Below are 23600 nucleotides of genomic sequence, written 5' to 3'. Positions count from 1 at the left end.
TGCTCTATTAAAGAGCAAGGGAAAAAACTGTTAAAGCAAAACAATAGATATTTTTAAAAGAAGATGCTTCAAATGTATTTCAATTTGAAATTCACTTTTGTTTTGAATGACTTTCCAAATAATTTTATAGTAACACTTGAAGGAGTTGGGGTGGGTGGATGAGGTGGATAGTTAAAAATACAAAAAGGTATATCAGGGCTGAATGAGTCCAAATCTCAAAGGCAAATTTTCTAGAATAAGTGAGAATCCTTCTTTCTTTAATATTTAACAATAAAATTGAAAATTCTTCAGGCTGAGATCATATTTTAAGATGATTTGTGTTAGTTGAGAAGGAAAATGGCATTGTGTGAAACAGACATAATCGATAAGCTAAAACTTTTAAGAAAGCAAATTTGTAATTGATGAGGAAATATTTGCTGTGATTTTAATTGTACCAGGTTACCTGCACAAGTCATTTCTTGTAACAAAATTAAAATTTTTATTAAATGTTTTTTTAAAAAGAACTGCTTTTGAATTGAGACTATCTACCTCAAAATATATGTGCATATAGCAGTAAGAAGTTCTTTATCAAATTTAGGTAAACCAGGAAACTAAAAATTTCAGGCAAACTAAATTTCTAATAGTGAAATTAGGGATTTTGCTAATTCATGTGCAAGAAAACTAATAATCACTAAATTCACAGAAAATAAGTCCCACTGATAAGCAATTTTAATTATCTGAATGTTTAAAAAAATGCTAACTTATAACCAAGGCTATGGCACTTCCTGTGTCCATGTGGTATCAGATTCCTAGGTGATGGAGGTGTTTGTGGTAGCAAGGCTCCTTCTGCTGCTATGTTTTTTCTTCCACCTTGTGGAGATGCTCCTACTTCTGGACCTATGGTTTAAATGAGAAAAAAAAATAGCTATTTCCAAGGATGTGTTTTCAAAAACAACATTTAACTTAACAATATTATTGAGTCTCATAAAATATGTAAGATTTGGCTTAAAATATTGGTATCAACTGCATTTTGTTGATTAGGAACTATCAAAGTCTATCTTCTGTTCTGATATTGAATGGGTTTATGTCTAAAATATATTCCAATTGAGAAAACAAAAAATATTTACTTTATGACAAAATTAAATTTTTAAAAAAGTAAAAGGTGTTCTAACTTCTCAGTAGTACTACAAATATCAAAAGCATAATTAGCCATTTGGGAGCTTCTTGTGCCTAATTTACCACTTAGATATTAACTGTTCCACTTAAGAACCATGTAATAATAATAATAGTGATAGCTCACATCTATATAACTGCAAACTATATCACACACACACACATACACACACGCACGCTTGGTTTTTCCCCCTATATCATTCTTGGTTTGGCAAGTAAGAAAGAAAATAAGATTAAGATGGGCCTGGGCAGTGGGTTTATTTCTTTATTGACAATAAAAAGAAAATTCTCTTTTACCTTCATCATATTATGACCATGAGGGCAGATAATCATTCCCCCAGAAGGAGATCATGGTTCTACGTAGTTAGATGCTTATTTAACTAGGCAGAACTTGGATTAGAAGCCAAATCAAAGGGTATTCCATGTGGCCTGACTTTCCAATCTCTGTTTAAAGCTTCTGCCTAAGTAAATAAGGTGAGGGCTTATACAAGTTGGTCATTAAGTTAAAATACACTACTTTTTAAGCTTGAATTATTGAATTGAACATTCAATAATTTCTTTTTCTTTCTGCTAAAGATGCTTTTTTTTTTTTTTAAGCTAGGAAAGCTGAAAAAGTTTTAGAATGGCATGTTTTCTGTAAGACAAAGATACTCAGGCTGGGCATGGTAATATATGTCTTTTAATTCTGAATAGCAAGGAAGCTGAGGCTAGTGGACCATTTCAACTGAGAGTCATTTTACCCCGTTTTACCTCAATTTCTTCATCTGTAAAATGAGGGTAATTCCAGGATTATTGTGATGATAAATTTTTGTAAAGGGCTTTGAAATCCTTAAAGTTCTATATAAATGCTGAGCTATTTAAATCTCCAACATAAGCTAATATTTATGTATTATATCCTTTTTGATTATATGAAGAACAACATGAAAAACTAATCATTATTAGGAAATTAACTAGGACAACCTGTATTTCCATATCAAAACTTATAGCTGGAAAAAGAAACAAGCTATTCAAAACAACATGATAGCTACTAAAAATTTAACAGCATGTGCTTTGAAAGTAGTAACTTTTAAAGGACAAAGATATAGTGCTTATTTCATATCAATTGGTGTTTGTTGCATTTTAACTAAGCAATTAAAAACAAAAAACAAAAAACAAACAATTGGATCACACCACCAAATAATTTTTGGGTTGCCAGGTTTCTTGGTCCAATACCACCTACCTTTCAGTAGCTATCCATCACAAGCTATCACAAAACTTTCCAGGTCTCCTGTGCTACCAAAATGGGTTCATCTCACTTCCTTTGCTAATAATTTTCTTCTTTGCTCCCCTGCCTCTTTAAGACTTCTCTATCTTCTTCTTTTTTTAAATTTTTAATTGAAGCTTTTTATTTTCAAAACATATGCAAGTATAATTTTTCAACATTGACCTTTATAAAACCTTGTGTTTCAATTTCTACTTCCCTTCCCTTCACCCCCTCCCCTAGATGGCAAGATTTCTCTATCTTCAAACAGAAGACTCATGTTAATAATGGGGAAAATGCTGAAGTGGGAGTGAAGAAACTTGGACTCTTGTCCCAGTTTTTTAGCAGCCCCCTCAGTAACTTCAGGCAACTTCTCTAACTTTCTTGGGTTTCAGCTCTGTCATGAACAAAACCAGGGCTTTACAGTGGGTTGTCTTTAGAATGGTCTGCTTATAGCAACTATATATATTCATTTTCTGGCTGTTATTAGGAGAACAAGACAAAACTAGGAACGAAAATTATCTTGTTTCTGAGAGTAGGGTGCTGGCCTCAGACTGAGCAACACTTGAATCCAAGGCCTGCCCACAATGGGCACTGACTGCAGGATCAAGGGAAAGTTCCTCCTGTGGGCTCCTCAGGCAATTTTTCATGACTAGCACGAAGATGTGGATCTGCAGGGGCCAGGGGATTTCCTCACTACAGAGTTCCCTACACCAACAAAATCAAAGGCCTGAATAACAAACAACCTTCCATACGGTTTAAGAAAAAAAAAAAATACTGTTACCAGGGCACTTAAAATTTAGAGGTAGGGATTTTCCTTAAGGATGCTTCAGTAAGGAAACAGTATGCCTCATTTTCTGTCCAAGTAAAGTGCGCAGTATGTGTAAATTGAAAGAGTTTAAGAGACGAAAAACTCAAAACAATAGAACAAACCAAACTCTTAAGTATTTTTAGGAGAAAAGATCGTATTTTAACCCCCCCCCCAAAAAAAATTAGGATGCTCTGAACATTCTTGTTAAGCCACCTTACAGAAAACTTTCTGTACAGTTTACCAAAGTCTCTTGTAATTATTTTTTTCTATTAAGTACAGTATTCAGACAAAGGACTACTTAACTATGAAGTCTGACTTTATTTTAATTATTTACTATATATTGTACATGATCATGTAACAAAATAGATTTAATATATGGAAGATAATGTAAGTAAAAGTTTATAAATACTGAAGTTATTTAAATTTGTAATTAAAATTCAGTATTTAGTTAAGCATTACATAAATAAGAGGAATGAGTGATTTCATTATCCAGGCAATATCCACTATCCAGTACAGAGATCTAAAGTGATTTCTTCTGAAAGACAAACAAACAAATATCTAAGATGGAATTTGAATCCAGCTCTTCTAGATAAGCCCAGAACACAACTATTCATTATCCTAGATTGCCATCTGTAGATCACAATTATTCTGTATGGTTTTTTTCCTAAGGGTATTAAAATTAAGTTTGCACACCAGCTTTCTATAATTATTAAACAAAATGTCCTGTTTGGAAAAGTAAGGAAGGGTAGTTGATTTTTCTAGGAAATTCTGTGGTCAGAACTGCAGGTGCCTAAAATATTTTCTTATATATACTGCAAATATATTTACAAATTCAGAATAAAACATATCACTGGTTGATAATCAAAAATTTGTTGATTAAAAGAAAGACTAAGCATAAATATGAGCACAAGATTAATTTTTTATCTTGTAATAAAGCATTTTTTTAAAATTAGGATAAGAATTGGATATTACCTACTAAATCTTCTCTGGAAGCAGCAGAACGTGGTGTGCTTGTTCCTGGCTCTATCTTTAATGAAAGCCTATATTTAAAGAAGAAACCAATGAAATCCACATAAAACAATTATAAGTCACTTGAAAAATGTACATTTATGAAATAAACTTTTAAAGTCTGTTTCTAAAGATATTTTTTATAAAATAATTTCAGCAATTACTTCAGCACACACACACACATACACACACTCTCACAAAAACACAATCTTTAATTTTCTTGAGGTTCAAAAAGATCTTAAAAGTAATCCTCACAAGAAAAATATCAATAGGAAGACAAAACATTTTTTAAAAATTTATAGAAATCATCATTAAGGAAGGGAAATATTGCTGCTTTGTATCTTGGGATGATTGGCAGCTATTACGGGGCTGTCTATCAGTTCATCATGTCTTTTTATAGTGTTTCAATGTGAGACATGATTGACACTTATTTTTTGAGAAAGTGGCCTCTAACTAAATTTCAAACTAGCTTTTGTCTTTTTTCAGAAGTACTAGTTTTGTTATTTTCTGTTCAGTATAGTAGTGCTCAGTTAAAAAAAAATCTTCCAACAATAAATATCAATATTTTAAGTTCAATTTACTAGAAGTTCCTAATAACAAGAAAGTGGCTTTGCGGTTTTTGATTAATCCTATTATGTAGTCAACATCTGGGCTCAGCTAATGTATATATAGTCTGAAGTTTCATAGAGGAAGATATTGGCATCAGTAAGTCAAATTGCAGGCAGCTAACTGCACAAGGGTTAGGAAGGTCTGAGTTCAAATCTGATTTCAGATACTTACAAGATGCATGATCCTGAGTAAATCACTTAATCTGTCTACCTTGGTTTCCTCAATTGTGAAATGGAAATAATAATAGCACTTCCTTTCCAGGTTATTGTAGGGATAAAATAAGAATATTTGCAAACTGCTTAACATAGTCACAGTGCCTAGCATATACTAGGCATTACATAAATACTAATTATAATGATGTTTGTGCCATGAAATAACATTTTATTGAAAGATTTGTAAAACTATCTTTTGCACCTTAAAGATTGAAATTGATAATCATTTGTTAAGGCAAAAAAATTTACAACAATTCTATCAATTGGAAATTTTTCTAATTTGCATTTCTATACTCTGCTGGTAAAATGATATTCAGATTTTGAACATGAGGAAGCAAAAAATTCCTGTCTTTAGTTAATTATCTTTTTTTTTTCCCCCCTGAGGCTGGGGTTAAGTGACTTGCCCAGGGTCACACAACTAGGAAGTGTTAAGTGTCTGAGTCCAGATTTGAACTCTGGTCCTCCTGAATTCAAGGCTGGTGCTCTATCCACTGCGCCACCTAGCTGCCCCTCTTTAGTTAATTATCACAGAAAGATTAATTTGTATAAACTAAGTAGATAGTTTATCTTATTAAATATAATATATAAAGTATATCTTATTAAATTATTTAAATTTTATTTAAAATTTTGGAAAATTTCTCTTCAAGAACATCTGAATAGTCATCTTATTGCTTTCTTTAACCAATCAATGCTAATAATAATAGATCACTGGCTCTATGATAAAAGGACACGTTAAGAATGGCCTTTCCACATAGTGGGCTCTATTTTTCCAATAGGTTGAATTAAAACTATCCTTTTTCTAGGGATAGGAAATGAAATATTATAGAAATATTCTAATTCTAATAAGGGAACTTGGGAATCACTTCTCAAGAAAAGAAAATTCATCTGTGTATTTTATTCAAAACATACATGGAAGCAGAGTACCAAACAAACAAAATGATTCTTAAGGCAGGGTCCATAGTTTTCATTTCTAGGATAGTAAGTCAGTTGGTCAACACACATAAGATCTATTTCAAGGCAAATTTTAAAATCTTTGAGATCATTTCTAGAGTACTCTAAAACTTCTTGTTTAAATTTAAAATACAACAGTAAGTGACTTCTCTGGAATCATTGGAAATAAAGTGTTCTACAGTACTGAATTTTACAAGTAACAATTATTTAATTCCCTAAGGTGCAAAATCCTTTTACTTAAACTATTTTGTATGAAAATAATTTTAAAATGCACTAAATATTTCTATGCTTTATGAAGATAATATATTAAGGCATCATTTGTTCAAAGAAGTGACTAAGTCCAACTTGATCATTTTACAGATAAGGAAACCAAGGCCCAGAAGAATGAAGTGATCTGTTCAGGGTCCCAGCTATTATGTGTTTGAGGCAGGGTATGAACTTAGGTATGGTTAACACTAACTCTAAAACCTCCCACAATAGATCATGGTGCTTTTCATAGTTCATTAATAAACTCAATTGTTCTGTTTTTCTTATGATGTTTACAGAGCTGTCTGACCCCAAATAAATGTCAGAGTCCACTGTGACTTCTGACGTCACAGGCAAACATTTTTCATAGGTATTTACTCATCTCTTAGGTGTCAATCCTTATTGATGCTAATGTGAAAAAAATTGAAGCAATTTTCTCTGAGCTCCTTTTTTTTCTTCTTACCCTCGTCTCAATATCACTTAAGATATATTTGTCATCTACAATCTCCCTTCTTCTGGCTGACCTCCCTCTAAGTGCTCTTGATTTCTCTTCTCATAGTCTCATTATTGTCCCCTCTCTTTCTAATCTGTGTCTTTCTAGCTATTGAAGGCACTGCCTACAAATACACCCCCATAACTCCCATCCTTAAAAACTCTTACATGATTCTACCATTCTGGCTAATTAGTATCATCTCTCTTTTGTTCTCAACTCCTTGAGAAAGTTGTTAACACTAAGTGACTATTTCCTCTTATTTATTCCCAATTAAATTCTGGGTTCTAATTTCACTATTCAACTGAAAGTACTCTCTACAAAGTTACCAATGATCTCTTAATGGACAACTCTGCCTTTCCTCAAGCCTCATCCTTCTTACCCTCTCTATAAACTTGGATACATTTAATATTTTTTTCCTCCTGGACACTCACTTTACTGAGTTTTCATGGCATCACTTAGCACTGGTTCTTCCCATTTGCCTAACTGATCCCTATTTTGATCTTCCACTCAGTTGCTAATGACTTTCCTAAACACCATGCTTCCCTATCATCACCAGGATTAACTCCAATGTCCTCTGTTTAGAATTTAAAGGTCTCTTCAAGCTGGCCCCTTCTTGCTCTTTCAGTCCTTTCACACTTGGCTATCCCCTATTTAGCACTCACAAGCCCACTCTTGGATTTTTAGGGAGTGTAATGGGGGGGGGGTTCTGCCTAGGATCACCCAACTTAGTATTCTGTACTGGATGCTCCCCAGTTCTGGGGCACCTCCAACGCTTAACTTCTCTGAAGTTTCAGCTCAATTCCCAACCCTTCTTGTTTCCTGAAAGAAGGCAGGCACGTAGGCAACAAGCATTTCCTACGTGCCAATGGGCTAAGTACTGGGGACACAAACACAGACAAAAAGACAGTCCCTAACCTCAAGAATCTTCCATTCCAACAGGGAAAGAAAACACATGGAAAAAGGATAAGGGGGAAAGCATAAAGTACCTAATATAGGGGCAAAGTTTTCAAGTCTGGAAGCTAGAATAGGACCCAGAGAGGAATGAAAGGCAGCCTGGACCCCTCCACAAAAGTGGAGGAACTAACTCATCATTGGAAAAAGGGGACTGGCCTTAAGAGAGGGAAGAATATTCTAGGTTAAGAAGGTCACAGTTGTGGAACGATGTTCCTGGGAAAGGAGGCCCTAGGTGCCAAGTGTTAGGATAAGACAGCATGATTTAGAAATCAGAGAGTCAGAAACAGGGCCAGGAAGGAAATGCTGCTTGTGCCTCTTAGAATTAACTGTCATTTATGACAAATATCTTTGTCTACACCTAGCTATTGGTATGTGGTCTCCCTCATTACAGTGTGAAGGCAGGGAATGGTTTCTGCTTTCCTTTGTACTCCTGTGCTTAGCAGAGCACCTGGTATGCAATAAATAACTAACATATGCTTGCTGACTTACTGACTTAATTTGCTGGGCGCATCTCCCTCATATCCCCAATTAAAAGAATTAAAGTGATAATTGGGATCATTTTGCTGACTTGAGGTAATAGAGTACAGTGGATAGAAAATTCAGGCAAAGTTAGGTCCCAGCTTTACCTCTGACTTGACCTATCCTGGCTATGTAACCCTGGGACAGACATAATTCTCAGTAATCTAGGCTACTCTTTGAAAGTTTTTAAGTTGCAGAGAAGGTGCCAATTTGGTATTCTCTGTACCAACAAAATGAATCTAGTCCCAATCTCCTTTGATGAGGATCTTTTTTGTAATCAGATTTACTAATAACTACTTGTTACCCACTAATACTATTTCATTTGCTAATTCAGAAGTTCAATAATGATTTTAAGGCAAAATTGTGACTAATTCACAATTAAAGATTCCATGTTTATTTTTGTGGATTAGGAAAGGGTGAGGATGCCATATACTTTTCCAAAATTTGTGAAATTTTAAATATATTCAATTAACTTACTACAGACTATAGATGACATTCTTTATTTTAAGACTATGCATTATTGGTCAGTTTCAAAATGTTTAATTTTTTACTAGGATTATTATTATTTTTATCTTTATTAAAATTGTTATTACTAGATTATTATTATTAAGATTATTATACATATATATGTGTGTACCTATACATATAATTTCATGTACAGGCACACACATAATTTCACTCACAATGCTCTAAAAATCTTGAGGTAAAGGAACACAGATACCAATAATTACTACCATGTGAAGACATGGCATGACATGGCATAAACAATACACCTGTATTTTCGTTATTATTATACTAATATTGTGAATAAGCTGTATTTTCTATTTTTAATTAACTATTAAAAATGAACCCTTGAACTGGAAAAGATATTTTCCAGAAGACATAGCATATAATTTTAAAATCTGGTAATAATTGACATCATAAGACAGCCATGAAAATGTTTCTTGACACTGAAAAAGGTATAGAGAGAAAAAGGGAAGTTCCAAAAAACTACCTCCTTTTTTCAAGCGACATTTATGATACATTACTATTAGATGATAAGATGGATAATCAGGTTTTTTGGTAGAAAAAAAAATTTTTTCCCCTAAAAGTTTAATTTAGAAGATCAATTATATTTTCTCAACATAAAATTTTTTTCTCAATAAAATGGGTAATTTTTCAATGATATGAAAATAATATCAGAAAAAAGCAGACTAGCTATTTGCCTACCTTAAAGAAAATAAGGCAGTAATTCTCACCTTTCATTTTGAAACATATAAAAAACATTATGTTTCAGCATCAATAGTAACCATGATGTACTTCAGACATTTCTACTATTGACAGAACTGAATCATTAAGTTTTTACTTTTCTGATTATATCAAAACATATATTTTTATGTGACTTCAGTCAGCGTTTAAATCAATAACAAAAACAATAAATTATGATCGGCAATATCTTATATACTATGCTCAAAAATCTTAAAAGAGGTATAAAATATTTTCCCATAAGGAATGAACATTGTATTGTGGATTAATTAAAACAAAAGTTAACTTATATAAAAGAAGGCAATTGATAGTAAGTTTGCTACTTTGAAGCTACAAAGTTACATCTACATACAGCATGCTTTTGAAGACCATACATACTTGTAATTATCATCTTCCACAAATTTTTGGAGTTCTTCTATATACTGAACGGAATTCAGATATTTCTGGACATGAGGCAATATGGGGATATCTAGGGAAAAAATGAGACACTACCAATTATTTTACAATTATCCTTTAAAAGATAAGCCTAGAAACATATCTAAAAATAAATTAAGATCTATGTCATCTCTAAATAAGAACTTCAGAAGCAAATGTTGTCTAGTGTTGTATTTGGAAGAACTTATGAAAATTTTACCAGGAATAAAATAAAACAAAAAATCTGCATATGAAATATGGCTAACAGCTTTTGCCTTTGTTTTGAAAAACAATCTATCAAAGTTCTTCATAATTAAAATTTAAATGGAAACATTGGGAAATTCTATCTAGGTGTAAAATACTTAAACAACATTTAAGTTTGTGACATAATATATATATAGAAAACTAAAACCTTTAATACATCTTTAGAAGAATGTATTTGTTGGCTGATTTTAAAATTCTTCATACAAAATACAAACTTTGTTATTATTGGGTGAATTTCCTCTATAAAAATTTAACATTACCTTTTGATTTACTGAAATGCTTTAGATTTTCATATTTTAAAGTCAGAACAAAAAAAAAAATTCAAGTGAAAGTAAAAGCATCTGTTTCAATAGAATAAGTACATTGTGTTATGGTTTGGTATAGGTAGAAATACAAAATATTTTCATCTACAAACGATAAGTACCTTCTCAAAAATATTTTGGCAACTGCCTATATAATAAAAGCCTAAAATACTCATAAATTTTCTAAAATATTAAAACTGATAACTATGAAAAATTAGTCCAATTATTAAAAATAAGTCAAGAAATAAAAGTACAAGAAACTAGGTCTAATGGTAATGTTTTTTTCTATGTCACAGAATAATCTCATAAAACTTTTGGTTCATAGTTTAACAATATTTTTCATTGAGTAAATCTCAACACATTTACTTTTACTCTTTAGACTTCCCTTGCTACCTTATTCTAATCAATTGGGTAAAAGGAGAAAGCAGCACATGAAGTTATTAAAAATAAAAATCTAACCTTTGGTTTAAGGATAATCTAATGCTTATTGGGGGATATAGGTAGAATTGGGACTAACTCAACAAAATGAGTCAATGTCAATTATCCTAATATCACACTTTTAGGTCAAGCTCCTTAAATAAGCAGGCCCCCTGAATAGAAAGTGTGTTTTATTTTAAAGGCCATGAATGCCTTTTGAGCAGTACAATACTGGTGATAGGTAAACACTTCTGCTATGCCATAAACACTAGAAAAATTTAAGCGATATAAAAGCCAACAGCCGAAACAATTTTGCAAACACCAATGTTCTTAACCTTTTTGCATATCATGGATTTAGTATGTCATGGTAGTTTGTTTTTAAATGCATAGAATGAAAGAATTACAAAGATACCAATTAGATTGAAATATATTCAAGTTAACAAGCAACAAATCTATTTTCATTGGTTTTTCCTTATCAATTTGTCACCTGCAATGTTCATTCACTGCTCCTAGTACTACTATCTGATACCAAAAAGAATATGTCTTATCCTCTTTCTTAACAGTAACATTTCTCCTAATGTAGCCTAAGCTTATATTATTTTTAAGTCAGTGTTAGATAAATTTAATTGTTCAAATTCATTTGAAAATTTGATAGGCATGCCATATATGTCTTTAAATAAATCATTGAAAAAAAAAGTTACCAGAAAACCAGAAAAGTTTCACCAATCAAAGAATCTTAGGGGCACCTCATTTGCAGATGTCCTGCTATTGCCATTGGATGTTTCTTTAATTTCATTTTCAATAATGCAGAAACTAACCAAAAACCTACCATATTCACAAGACTGCTGTAAATCAGAGATTATTCGAAGGATGTTATTCATTAAATTTGATCTCTGTTCATTTTCTAGAATGCTGCCAGTTGATGGATATGCAGAATCAATATATGTCAGATCTGACAGATAGATGCCTGAAACAAAATAAGATTACAATGAGTGGCTTGGCTTCCTGACTTATGATCACAATATTTTTTAAAAATTAAAAACATTAGGTGGCTTTGTTCTTCGGATCTCTATATTTAGAGCACAGCATCATTAATACTCTTTCAGACCTGGTATATCATAGAATATGCTATTTGCATGATGAAATTCTGGAAGGATTACAAATCAGAAATACTGAATGTCATATATGATTTCTGGAGGTAGTATTAACAGGGTCCACTGCATGGGAACCATTCAAAAGTCTTATTTGGCTATTTATTAGCAATGTATATTATACATATAATAACCTATAGCAAGACCTTAAAGGACAAACCTCATACAGTTGGAAGAAAGAAAATAAAAAAGGAAGTTCATATTTAGCAGAGACTCTTAAAATGATAATGTTTAATTTAAAAATCTAATTCAATAATTTGCTTTTAAGTCTAAGTTCATGTAGATATTTGTTGTTTAAAGATGAACAATCCAGTTTTTGAGACAGTCCGAATATATTAGCCAGTCTTTGTCTATTCTCTACCTATAACCAAAACCAAACAAAACCACAAGCATAATTCATTAACTACTTACTCTGAGCACTGTAAGAAATATAAGATAGTCTCTGTCAAAGTTGGTGAGAAAGTTTGCCTTCCTTAACTACCCCTAATTTTCCATACTAATCCAATCATACTGATGTAATTCATAGCTGAAAAAAAAAATCAACCAGTAAAAACCAGAAAAACATTCCATTTTTGACATCAAGTTTATTCGTTATGTCAAGCCCAAGTTAAAATTTCCTCTTTACAATTTAGTTCTGCTCAGAGCAGGTAGGTGGTGCAATGGATCGAATATCAGCCCTGAAGTCAGGAGGACCTATGTTCAAATCCAATCTCAGACACTTAATAATGCCTAGCTGTGTAACCCTGGTCAAGTCACTTAACCCCAATTGCCTCAGCAAAAAATCAAAACAAAAACCAAAACCTATTTAGTCCTGTTCACTGGGGCCAAGTGGAACAATAAGCCTTCTTGCCTTTTTATACTTGAGCTTTAGCTGGGTAGAGACAACTTCCCAGCTTCTCTATTCTGATCTAAGTCCTATATAGCTAAATCTAGTTGAAGTCTCATTTCTGTAAATTTTTACTTAACCAAGCTTTGAGTCATCTTTCTTTTTACTCTGGAATCTACACCACTCATTTTACAACAGATAAGGTATTTCTTAGACTAGTTTTTTTAACCTGATTATTATAATAATATATTATAATTTTAATCTGGTATTATAATACCAGTAACTATTACATTATTATTTAGTTTGCTACACATTTAGTATTGAGAGAGAGAGGAAGAGAGGGAGAGAGGGAGAGAGGGAGAGAGAGAATATCTATCTTAGATCATGAGCTTTTAAAAGGCAGGAAATGTACTTTATTTTAGTACCTGGCATTTAACAAATGATAAATGAATGAGAATTGCTGATAAACAGCCAAAATGAATAGAATAGGCTATATTGTGTAAGTCTTCATAAAAAGGGAAACTAAAAGTTATGAGATACTCCCTTTGGCTTAACTGAGTTCTGAAGAATAAGTATGAATTAAATGTGTGAATTAAAAATTCAATTAAATTAATTAAATGCCTTAAATATGAAGGAGGCATGCTTAATGAGAAGTATGAGATAAGTCTTTGAGTTGAGCCTGATTAACAAACAGATTGCAAGTCTTATTTGGATAGGTATAAAGAAGATATTTAAATAGCAATATGTCATTTAGTCTGTGCTGGATATAGTCAGAAAGAACCAAGTTCAAATACTGTTTCAGTATGGGGTTAACTTGGGTTAAGTCATTTAAGCCTCTCAGCTTCAGTTTCCACATCTGTAAAATGGGGATACAAATTAATAATATTTTCATAGAGTTGTTGTGAAGACTAAATGAAATAATACACAAGAAGTGCTCTGTAAAACTTAAAGAGCTATATAAAATGCCAGCTTTTATCATAATTGTTACTAAAACCTTGACTTAAATAATATCATCATTGCCATTTTCTATGTGAAGAAAATTAATCCCTAAGTAGTTGAGATTTGTCCACAGTCATAAAGCTAGTAAAAATAAAGAGCAGGAAAAACAGCATGAAAAAAGTACAAGGATCCAAGAAGTGTGGGAGATAGAACCATTACTGTTGTTGTTTTTTTCAGGTTACTCAAGCCCTGAGCTTCTTTTCAGTGATTGTTCCATTTTCATTTTTCAAGTTCTAATTCTTCCAACAAAGAAATGGAGACCCGAATGTCTCTTAATAAGGTGAATAGCTAAACTAAAGGGGAAAGTTCATAGGGGTAAGAATACAGATTAGTTTTCCAGTCAAGCAAAGAAGTTCATATTCAAGAGTATTAGGTTTCCAAAAGAATTTCATTTATATGTATATTAAGAAACCTAACAATCTAGCCTTAAGCAATACTACATAGATACATTGTTACAAAAACAAACATTAGCATCCTTAATAAGTTTAGTAATTGTTAAGACTATCAACCTATTAAGCAAATACCATAAACCAAAGATTGTTTCTGAGCTGCCGGTCAATGTCTAGCCTTCATTCTTGGCTAACAAAAAAAAAAAAGGCAAGCTTATCAGTCTGAAAGAATCTTTCTTCTAAAGGAGTCGAGAATTGTAACATTTGTTGCAGGACTCAACTTAAAAAGATATCTTAAGCTGGAGTACTAGAATGTTTTTTTTTTGTAATTGCCCACTGAACTATTCCTGTCTGTTTCCAGATGGTGCCCTTTTTTCAACCTGCACACAATCTCCCCTTGTTCATAGTTTCTTCAGCCTCCTACTGTCTCTCTCCCCTGCCCCCTCCCCTTAAACTCTTTATTTTTAAGGCCATTGGGAGGAAATCCTAAGGAGGAGATTTTTTTTTCTACTCCACAGAAACTTCTTGATGATGTAATATGTGTGGGCTGAACTTCCAAAGCTGGGAGAGCAAAAGAGAAAGAAACAGGAGAAAGAAACTCTAGTCAAGGGTACTATATACACAATCTGGGTCAGCTGCAGCTGGTTACTACTGCATTTGTGCATGAAGCAGACACAGGAACGCCACAATATTTTCTCTGCTGGAAAAAAAGCCATTTCACACATGGAGATTTGTGCTGTGCTATCTAAAATTATATAGGTTGGTTTTCTAATTCAATTGGTCTACGTAAAGCTAGAGGGAGAAGCTCTTTAATGAATCCTGGATCTAACATTTCAAATAAAAAAATGCAGTTTCTACTTGATTCACTGATGAACAAATGCCTACATGGACAATTCATAATTTAAAGCAAGATATAAAGGAAGCAAATTTGTCTCTGGATTCACTCTACTCAGCAAACTATAAGGTACTTTTTAACCCCCTATTTTCATTGATTAAGAAATAATTTACATGTTCGGTTTAATGAGAGTATATATATTTGCAGTATGATTATTTTTCATTTTCGCAGAATTTCAAAATTAATAGTAAGCAACAAAGAACACAGGAATAGAACCAGTCCATAATCTATTTAATATTATTTAAAGATCAGAGGAAAGAGTTTGAAATGAGATATTATGTACTGCTCAAACAATTCATATTGTTTCACTGTTGAGAAAATTAAATTTGCTTTTTTTTTTAACCTATTGGGAATGAAAACTATGAAAGATAGGAAGATTTATAATTCAGGAATAGAGCATTGTTGTGTTAACAATAAATCTGAAAATATTTTTAACTGGCTTCAGAATAAATACATTTGTTGAAAATTAAAGTTTGTAGCCAGATTAAAAATGAACTGATATGTATTTAGAAAAGCAAAGCTACTTTTATAATCTTTTATTCAAGAGGCTAGTGTGTGTTAAAGGTTTTTCTGTATATGTGCAGTAAATAATGCTTCACCAAAGTATCTAAAAACCAGTAAGGTGACAAATTAATAAGCAAAGAAAAGAAACCACTGAACAAAAGATAAAACTGATGAAATGTTTCATGGATGGTGAACCTCAAAACTATACTATAATTTAATATGACAAACTTTTCTAGGTAAAGCAAAAGAGAGAAAACAATTTATCTTTAGAAAATCAAAACTAGGACAAATGCCAATATAGTTTAAATGGCCTTGCAAATTTCAAGTGTAACAACTGTTTTTAGAAGAGTTACAGATGAATAACAAGCTGAAACTTACAGCTGCAAATGCCATTAAAGAGCATAAAGGTATTAGGAAATATAAAACTAAAGCCCTTGCTACATATGAATGGTAGCTTCAAGGAAAGTCAAGTAAAATATGATGCGAAGGAAATACTCTGGAGGAGCTATGATCCCAGACAATAAAAATCTCCAAGTTTTAGTCATTTTAAATGACTAAAAAGAGAGAGAGAATTATTGAAATTCTGTTTCCTAGACCCCTGTCTGTTGATAAAAATGGAACAGAATAATTCCCCAAAGAAAAGACTCCAGCTACAATGGGAGAGGAACAGTTGGGCTCAAGGGCTTTCTCACTACCACACACAACAAAGCTTCCTCATTGCACTTTTAGGTTTCCTTCAATACATTTAAGTGTTACATTTTCCATTTCTGTTTAAGCATTTTTAAGAATGGTGGGATAAATTTGTGCATCCACTTGTTATCAATCTATAATGAGTCATCATGCATAAGTCATAAATTCAGGTATGTTTTATTTTTTGAGCTCCCAAACTTTCAAAAGTGGACTAATAAATCATCCAATAACTAAAATTTTAAAATTTAGCTTTCATATAATTCCAAAATATACTGACTGACTGAACTGTAAGGAACTTATCAATGCTGTAACTAACACAAGGCATTTACTGAACTTCTCAATGACTGGATTTGAAACAATGTGAGCTTTATTAGTTTGTTATTAAAATGAAGATGTGATTAAGATTAATCCATCTCTACAGCATTATTTTTAGCTAAGTTTGCATTTTAAAATGAACTATATTTATCTTTCCCAAATCTGTCATTCATACTAACTCCTGTATCTGTGTTAATAGACACATATCCCAGTCACATCCAACATCAGCTGATTTCTTTCCTGCTTATCTGCATCCCAACAATTGCCATAATCTATAAATTCCATCTACATAAAGTTCCAGCCTTTTTATTTTCACTATCACTCCCCTAATTAAAGGCCTCATTACTGCAGGATTATTACACAAGCTTCCTAATTGGTTTTGCCTCCACTTTCCCATCGCAAATCAATCCACAAAAAATCAACTGAATAATCTAAGACATTTCTCATTACAACTCTTCTATTCAAAAACCTTCAATGTTTCCTTACTGCCTAATGAAGAAAGGCCAAACTCCTTAGCTTAATAATTCTTAGATTCCAATAATCTGGTTCCAATTTTTCTTTTCCATTTTATTTCAAAACACTTCACTTTATCTACACTATAGAGCGGTTAAACAGGATTTATTACTTTCAGAATAAGTCTTGCATTTTCTTATCTCTATCCCTCAGCTCAAACTGATCTGATCCCAATCAGATGGAATGTAGTTGAAATCCAAATCTTTTCCATCTGTTGACACTCAACCAAGCTTACATCTCCTCCATGAAGCCTTCCCTGATCTTCCCCACCTGGAAGTAATCTCACTCTCTGGTTTTCAGATAGCATTGTGCAGCACTTCTAGGTACATATATTCTAATTTACATTATAAGTATGTATCCCCATTTTCCTTCTTTTCCCCATCAATAGCACTGCATGCCTTGTTTGAGGTCCGAGAGAATATTTGTCTCTGTAAACCAAGTATCTAAGAATAGGGTCTTCCAGGCACTTAATAAATGTTGAAGTTGACTGTAAAATCTGCTGACAGTTAAGTGCCTATTCCTTGCTTAGGCATCTCTAATGAGTAATGAAGCATAGTTAACCTCATTCGATAGAGTATCTTTATGTCCTAACAGATTTTAAAAGTCAGAACAATATTTTTATCTCACACCTCTTCAAAGGCAAAATAAGGTCTCATACCCTTGTACTTGGTTACCAATAAAAAACCCAGTCATTCAGAATGCTCTCAAGTTTATCATCTGAAAGGAAGTCAGCTCTGACTTGCATTTCCTCACTGCATCAGCCAACAGCGTTGTAAATCAGCAGACAAATATTAGTAATAAAATTAGTTCAGTGCATGGAAGGAGTTGTTTTTTTTTTTTTTTTTTTTTTTTAACAACAAACACATACAGATGTGGATTTAAACGTAAGTATATTGTAACTAATTTATAACACTCTCCTGGGGCTTAGGAAAATTTTAACATATACAAAAAATTTTATGAGGTAACACAGATTTATGGGTCCTTGACTTTTAATACTAAGCATATGTGGAAAAATATTAAATGAGGGAATATTTTTAGGAAACTTAACAGTATATGTATTTTTAAACCGGTCTTTACCTGTCAAGACCTGAATTTACTATTTAAGAGATCTATTTTTTTTCCTATCAAAAGTAAATGATGTAACTAGTCTACTAACATTAAAAATGTAGTTCCCTGTTCTGCTTTAGGTGTCAATGAAGTCATTGCTTTTTAAAGGAAAAAAAATAATCTGAATTTAGGTTTGGGCAGGTAAAACAGACTGTACTTTAACTTAAATCTGCAAAGGAATTAAAAAATTTCTTTTTCTAAAAAGAAGTAGGTTATATCAGGCCTCCAATTCTCTCCTTGATTTTCAAGTAATTTTTCACATCATTGTACTTTTCATTTCACATATTGTACTTTACTGGATAGTAATATAAACATATGTGGGATGTCATTTGGTTTTGTTTTAAATATAAATAAGCTGATATTTCTGAAAATTCTATTAAAACACATACTATAGAGGCACAATTAAAGTTTTAAACAGAAAAGATTTTAGTAGTCTATTAGAATGACAGACTAGAAGACATCTAAGCATGAGAATGCTTGTAAAATGTTATTGGTTTTGAAGCTCCACAGAAGTTTAAAGATAGTTTCTTTAATAGATAAATTAGATTCAGTTTAAGTACCAAAAGGAAGTTTTCATGTGCAGTGAAGTTAGCAGATTATAACATTGAAGAAATCAAATATATTACAACTTTTCTTCCATACAGTCAACTGAGATGCTGACTATTTACATTTTGGTTTGTTGAACTGAGATCTATACTGGTAGTCCACAACCAAGAATTAATACTTAAGTCCATGGATTTACAAATGTAAACAGGAAGCATCTCTTCAAATTTCTTAAGTTTGCCATAACAATTTTCACAAAGAGTTGCTTATCTTTTATTTATTTATTTGTTTATACTGAGTTAATTGGGGTTAAGTGACTTGCCCAGGGTCACACAACTAGAAGTGTTAAGTGTCTGAGATAACATTTGAACTCAGGTCCTCCTGACTTTAGGGCTGGTGCTCTACCCACTCTACCATCTAGCTGCCCTGAAAGAGTTGCTTATCTTAAAAACAAATACCAAACAAATAATGAGATAGATAACATTTATGCCAGAACTCCCTAATTAGAGAGCTGGTGTTATGGTGGAAAGAGATGATTCAAGGAGCCACAAGACTTCAGGCCTAGCCTCTTTTATTTCCTCACAGTGTGATCAAGTTAATAACCTCAATGTGCTTTACATTCCTCACTACAAAATGGGGGAAAGAGTTGTTCACAGGATCAAATGAGAAAATGTTTGTGAAAACACTTGTTAAACTTTAAAGCACTTTGTAAACATAAATCATAACTATTTATGACAGAAAACAAAATATTTTATGTCTTCTTAATTTGCCTTGAAACAATTCACATCTATGTGCATTTCTAATCAGGGAGAAGATACTTTAGTAGAGACAAAGAATTCACCAAAGTTTTAATAAATGCTTTGCTGATACCAGAATATAACTGAGTTTAAATTCCAAAAGAAAAGTCAAGGCCTTTATTTTGCTTTAGCAATTAGCAAAATTTTTTTATGAAATAGTTTTTTTCAGTATTACCTTCAAGAAAACTTAGTTCAACTTTATGTATAGTACTCTCTCAATCACTATGTTAACTGTTATAATTATCTCTGAAGCAACAAAAAAATATGTCTGGATCACAGGGAAACTAAGCTAGGATAATATTTATTCTCTTGCCTCTGGTGTTTCCTCATCTTTAAAAGGAAGGAGTGAGACAAGATGCCACTGGTGAACTTTCCAACTGAAAATCTATGCTGCTATGCTTATTTTAAGGTGTTTTGCGTTCAAATGAATTTTTTTTTTGTGAGTTGCTCTGTCTTGCATATTGTTAGAAAATATTTAAATGGGAGAAAGTTTGTAACACCTTTGCCTGTTTAGTTATATTATCCTTATAGATGGAATAGGGACCTTTAAGAAAGTATTTTTTTTGAGTTCCCCTCTAAACAACTTATTACTTCAAAATACAGAATTGTGACTCAAGAGTGAACACTTGGCAGTGGAAACAAAGCTTTACACAAATGGCCCAAGAATATTCCTTCTTGACAGTGAAAATACAAAGAAATATTAACTAGGAAGAAAACTTTGAGACAGTGCTTCAGAGTTTTATCATATAATCACCAGCCCTGAGCGATTCAATATCTGTTAAGTGTAGGATATACCAGGCCCAAACAATAAAACATTCAATGGTAATTTTCCACAATAGAAAAGACTATAATGTGCGAGTAGAGCCAATAAGGAGGGCAGGTTTCTCTGCTGTAGTGGTTCCTTGAAGATAAAGATAAAGAAAGTACAGTGGCAGGTTTTTGTTGTGGAAGGTTTACAAGTGGATATGTAATTCAATGATAGAAGCACTGATATCTAGGTACACTTGGAAGTAGTCACCAACAAGCAATGACAAGTAAAGTTTCTGGTAAAAAAAATTAATAATAATAATTAAAACAAACATCCTTTTCCACCCTCTCCACAATATACATGCATAAATATGTGCATGTATGTGTGCGTGTGTGTACATATGTATATATACAAATTGAAAATAGAAATGAAATCTTTTGGAGTTGAACATTAGCCAAATGGAACAAAAGTAAAAGAAATCTCACAATTATATCTATTAATAGGTGAAAAAATTTAGTACAATCCAGTCTAAAGGAAAATGGGACCATTTCAAAGAATACATTTTTAGGGTTCCTTGCTTCTAGAGAAGAACAACATTACTGATCACGAAAACATTTTCTTATGACCCTGGCTCCAATTTTTTTTTTTAATCCAACCATCAATCAACCTGATGTTAAGTCCCAGATTTTTAGATTGTCTAAGATCAGCATTCCCCTCATGCTTTCTTTCCTTGATATGGTCTATAGCTGGGTTTTTATTGTCAATCTTTTCAGACTAGTCAGATATTCTGAAGCAGGGGTAGGAAATCTTTTATTTTTTGCTAAGAGCCATTTGGATATTTATAACATCATTTGCAGACCATAAAAAATTATCAACTTATAAAACTCAAGCAGTGAGAAATTGTTGTATCTAGGTTTCAACTCTTCATCACCTGCAATTGCCTTAGTAATCCCCACCCCTGATCTAGTTAGGTGCTTCTGGGATGGTCTTTTAGAATCCATTCATTTGCAGGTCACATTGCAACATACAAGAAGGATTTTAGTGGAGGTTGTAATATTGATAAAGAATAAGCCAGTTGTAATTGTACACCATCTTGTTTTCAGGTTTTTCATGTTATAGAGATGTGAAAATACAAGTTTTCAACACTATATGAAAATAACCCGTGCTAGAAGAAAATAACCCATTACCAGAAGGCATGAAAATTTTGTCACAGCAATGTATAAATAGAACTTATTATAGTATAGTGGGTTTGTGATGTTCCAGGCTCACAAAGTTCCTCTTACCAGTAAAAATCATGGATTTCTCAATTGCCAAAGGAATAGGGGAAAAAAAAAAAGTCCATAAATTCTGCTGAACAAAGTAACAGAATTTTTCAGTATTTTACTAACATTTCATCATTATCTTGATAGTTCTGGGAATATGACATGTCAGAGTAAAACTATAAAAAGTAGAGAGAAAAAAGCAAGTTAAATTGTATTTTTCCTTCCTTTTATTAGAAAAGACATACTCAAAAATTCATATTGTCCTAGAGTGTGGGAATTGTCATAAGCCTCTTTAATTTAGCTGTCAGTTTCCTTAATAAAAACAATTTGTATGGTTTTCAAAGGAGGACCACAAGTACTAGGCTAAAGCATCAGGTGAATAATAACGGTAAGGTATCAAGCAAATAGTAATATAAAAATTGACTAAATGACAAAGCCATAAAAGACTGACTTATTTGGTTGACAGTTTAGTGTTAGGAAGGTTTCCATTTTAAGAATGCTTTAATTATACCATATCTTGGGGGGAAAGGGCATCATTTAATAGTGTTAAGTTGACAATTTGTCAGAATAACTTTTTCAAAGGTGGTAAATTGGTAGAGCTACTCTTAACATTTATTTTGTAAAAAAGAAAATTACAAATTATTTTTTTAAGGAGGTCAAGACAAGGTAATTTTGGCTAAGAAGATAAGAGTTGTAGTTATACTTTTCAATAAATTATCATTTTTTCCTCTAGCCTATGGATTCATATTAATTATTTTTACTTTTTTCCCCCCTCAATTGATTAGTTTTTCAAAAGACATCACTACACAACCTCATTTCAAAATGAAGGCTTTTATCTGGACTCTAGGTGTGCTATTCTTCTTAATGCCTGTTGGACAATGCAGAGGAGGACAGTCCAAAACCAAAAAAATAACCCAACGGAGGTATCCTCGTGCGGCAGATGGTAGAGAGGAAGGAAAGAAATGTGGTTATACATTCTTGGTACCTGAACAAAAAATAACAGGGCCAATATGTGTCAACACCAAAGGACAAGATGCAGGCAACATAAAAGACATGATCACAAGGATGGACCTAGAGAACCTGAAGGATGTACTCTCCAAGCAGAAGCGGGAGATAGATATCTTGCAATTGGTGGTAGACGTAGATGGCAATATTGTGAATGAGGTAAAGCTGCTGAGAAAAGAAAGCCGTAACATGAACTCCCGGGTCACTCAACTTTATATGCAACTCTTGCATGAGATTATTCGTAAGAGGGATAATTCACTTGAGCTTTCCCAACTGGAAAACAAAATCCTCAATATCACAACAGAAATGTTGAAGATGGCAACAAGGTACAGGGAGCTAGAGGCGAAATATGCTTCTCTGACTGATCTTGTAAATAACCAATCGGTGATGATCACTTTGTTGGAGGAGCAATGTCTGCGGATATTTTCCAGACAGGACACCCACGTATCTCCTCCTCTTGTTCAGGTGGTACCACAGCATATTCCAAACAGCCAACAGTACACTCCTGGTTTGTTGGGAGGTAATGAGATACAGAGAGACCCAAGTTATCCTAGAGATCTAAGGCCACCACCTGATCCTGCAACTTCTCCCACCAAAAGTCCTTTCAAGATACCTCCAGTAACATTCATCAATGAAGGTGAGTTTCCCAATCACCATTAGCGATATACAGGGTAAGGACTTTATGATTTATAGTACAAGGATGGATATCACAAAGGCTTTAGAAAAATATCTTATTTTTTATTACTGCAACATATTTTGCGGTGAGTATGATGTAGAAAGCTGTCATCAGCACCAGGAAAATCTGAGTTCAGGTTACAGAACTTTGCAGGGCATTCTCCCTCCTGCTTCCTTCTATGCACCACTCCCCTCCTCCCCCCAACTCCTTAAGACTTGGTTGCAGAGACAGTGCTACTAGAAGATACTTACTAGGCACACTTGGCGCCAGTGAAATTTCAGGGCTGATCCAAAAACAAAGACAAAGAACAACAGATGAATACTTGTTTATTTTGACTAGCAAT

At 32.8% G+C, this 23600-nt stretch overlaps 2 protein-coding genes across 6 annotated transcripts in view; one reads left to right on the top strand and one right to left on the bottom strand.

The window, feature by feature from the left end:
• Positions 1 to 23600, bottom strand: part of RALGPS2 (Ral GEF with PH domain and SH3 binding motif 2) — a 219737-nt gene that overhangs the window by 27985 nt on the left and 168152 nt on the right. For all 5 annotated transcript variants that reach the window (XM_074308477.1, XM_074308478.1, XM_074308476.1 and 2 more), the window contains 4 exons: positions 11667 to 11804; positions 9819 to 9909; positions 4176 to 4243; positions 741 to 876 (listed from right to left, as the gene is read on the bottom strand). In XM_074308477.1, coding sequence (XP_074164578.1) covers positions 741 to 876; positions 4176 to 4243; positions 9819 to 9909; positions 11667 to 11804 — 433 coding nt within the window. The remainder of the gene's footprint in view (positions 1 to 740; positions 877 to 4175; positions 4244 to 9818; positions 9910 to 11666; positions 11805 to 23600) is intronic.
• The window catches only part of ANGPTL1 (angiopoietin like 1), a 29746-nt gene continuing 20756 nt past the window's right edge, over positions 14611 to 23600 (top strand). The window contains exons 1-2 of the mRNA XM_074308481.1: positions 14611 to 15166; positions 22362 to 23218. Coding sequence (XP_074164582.1) covers positions 22399 to 23218 — 820 coding nt within the window. The 5' untranslated portion in view covers positions 14611 to 15166; positions 22362 to 22398. The remainder of the gene's footprint in view (positions 15167 to 22361; positions 23219 to 23600) is intronic.

This window comes from Sminthopsis crassicaudata, chromosome 4 (genome assembly GCF_048593235.1).
Source record: "Sminthopsis crassicaudata isolate SCR6 chromosome 4, ASM4859323v1, whole genome shotgun sequence".
Classification (NCBI taxonomy): domain Eukaryota; kingdom Metazoa; phylum Chordata; class Mammalia; order Dasyuromorphia; family Dasyuridae; genus Sminthopsis; species Sminthopsis crassicaudata.
This window is presented reverse-complemented; position numbering and strand designations above follow the sequence as displayed.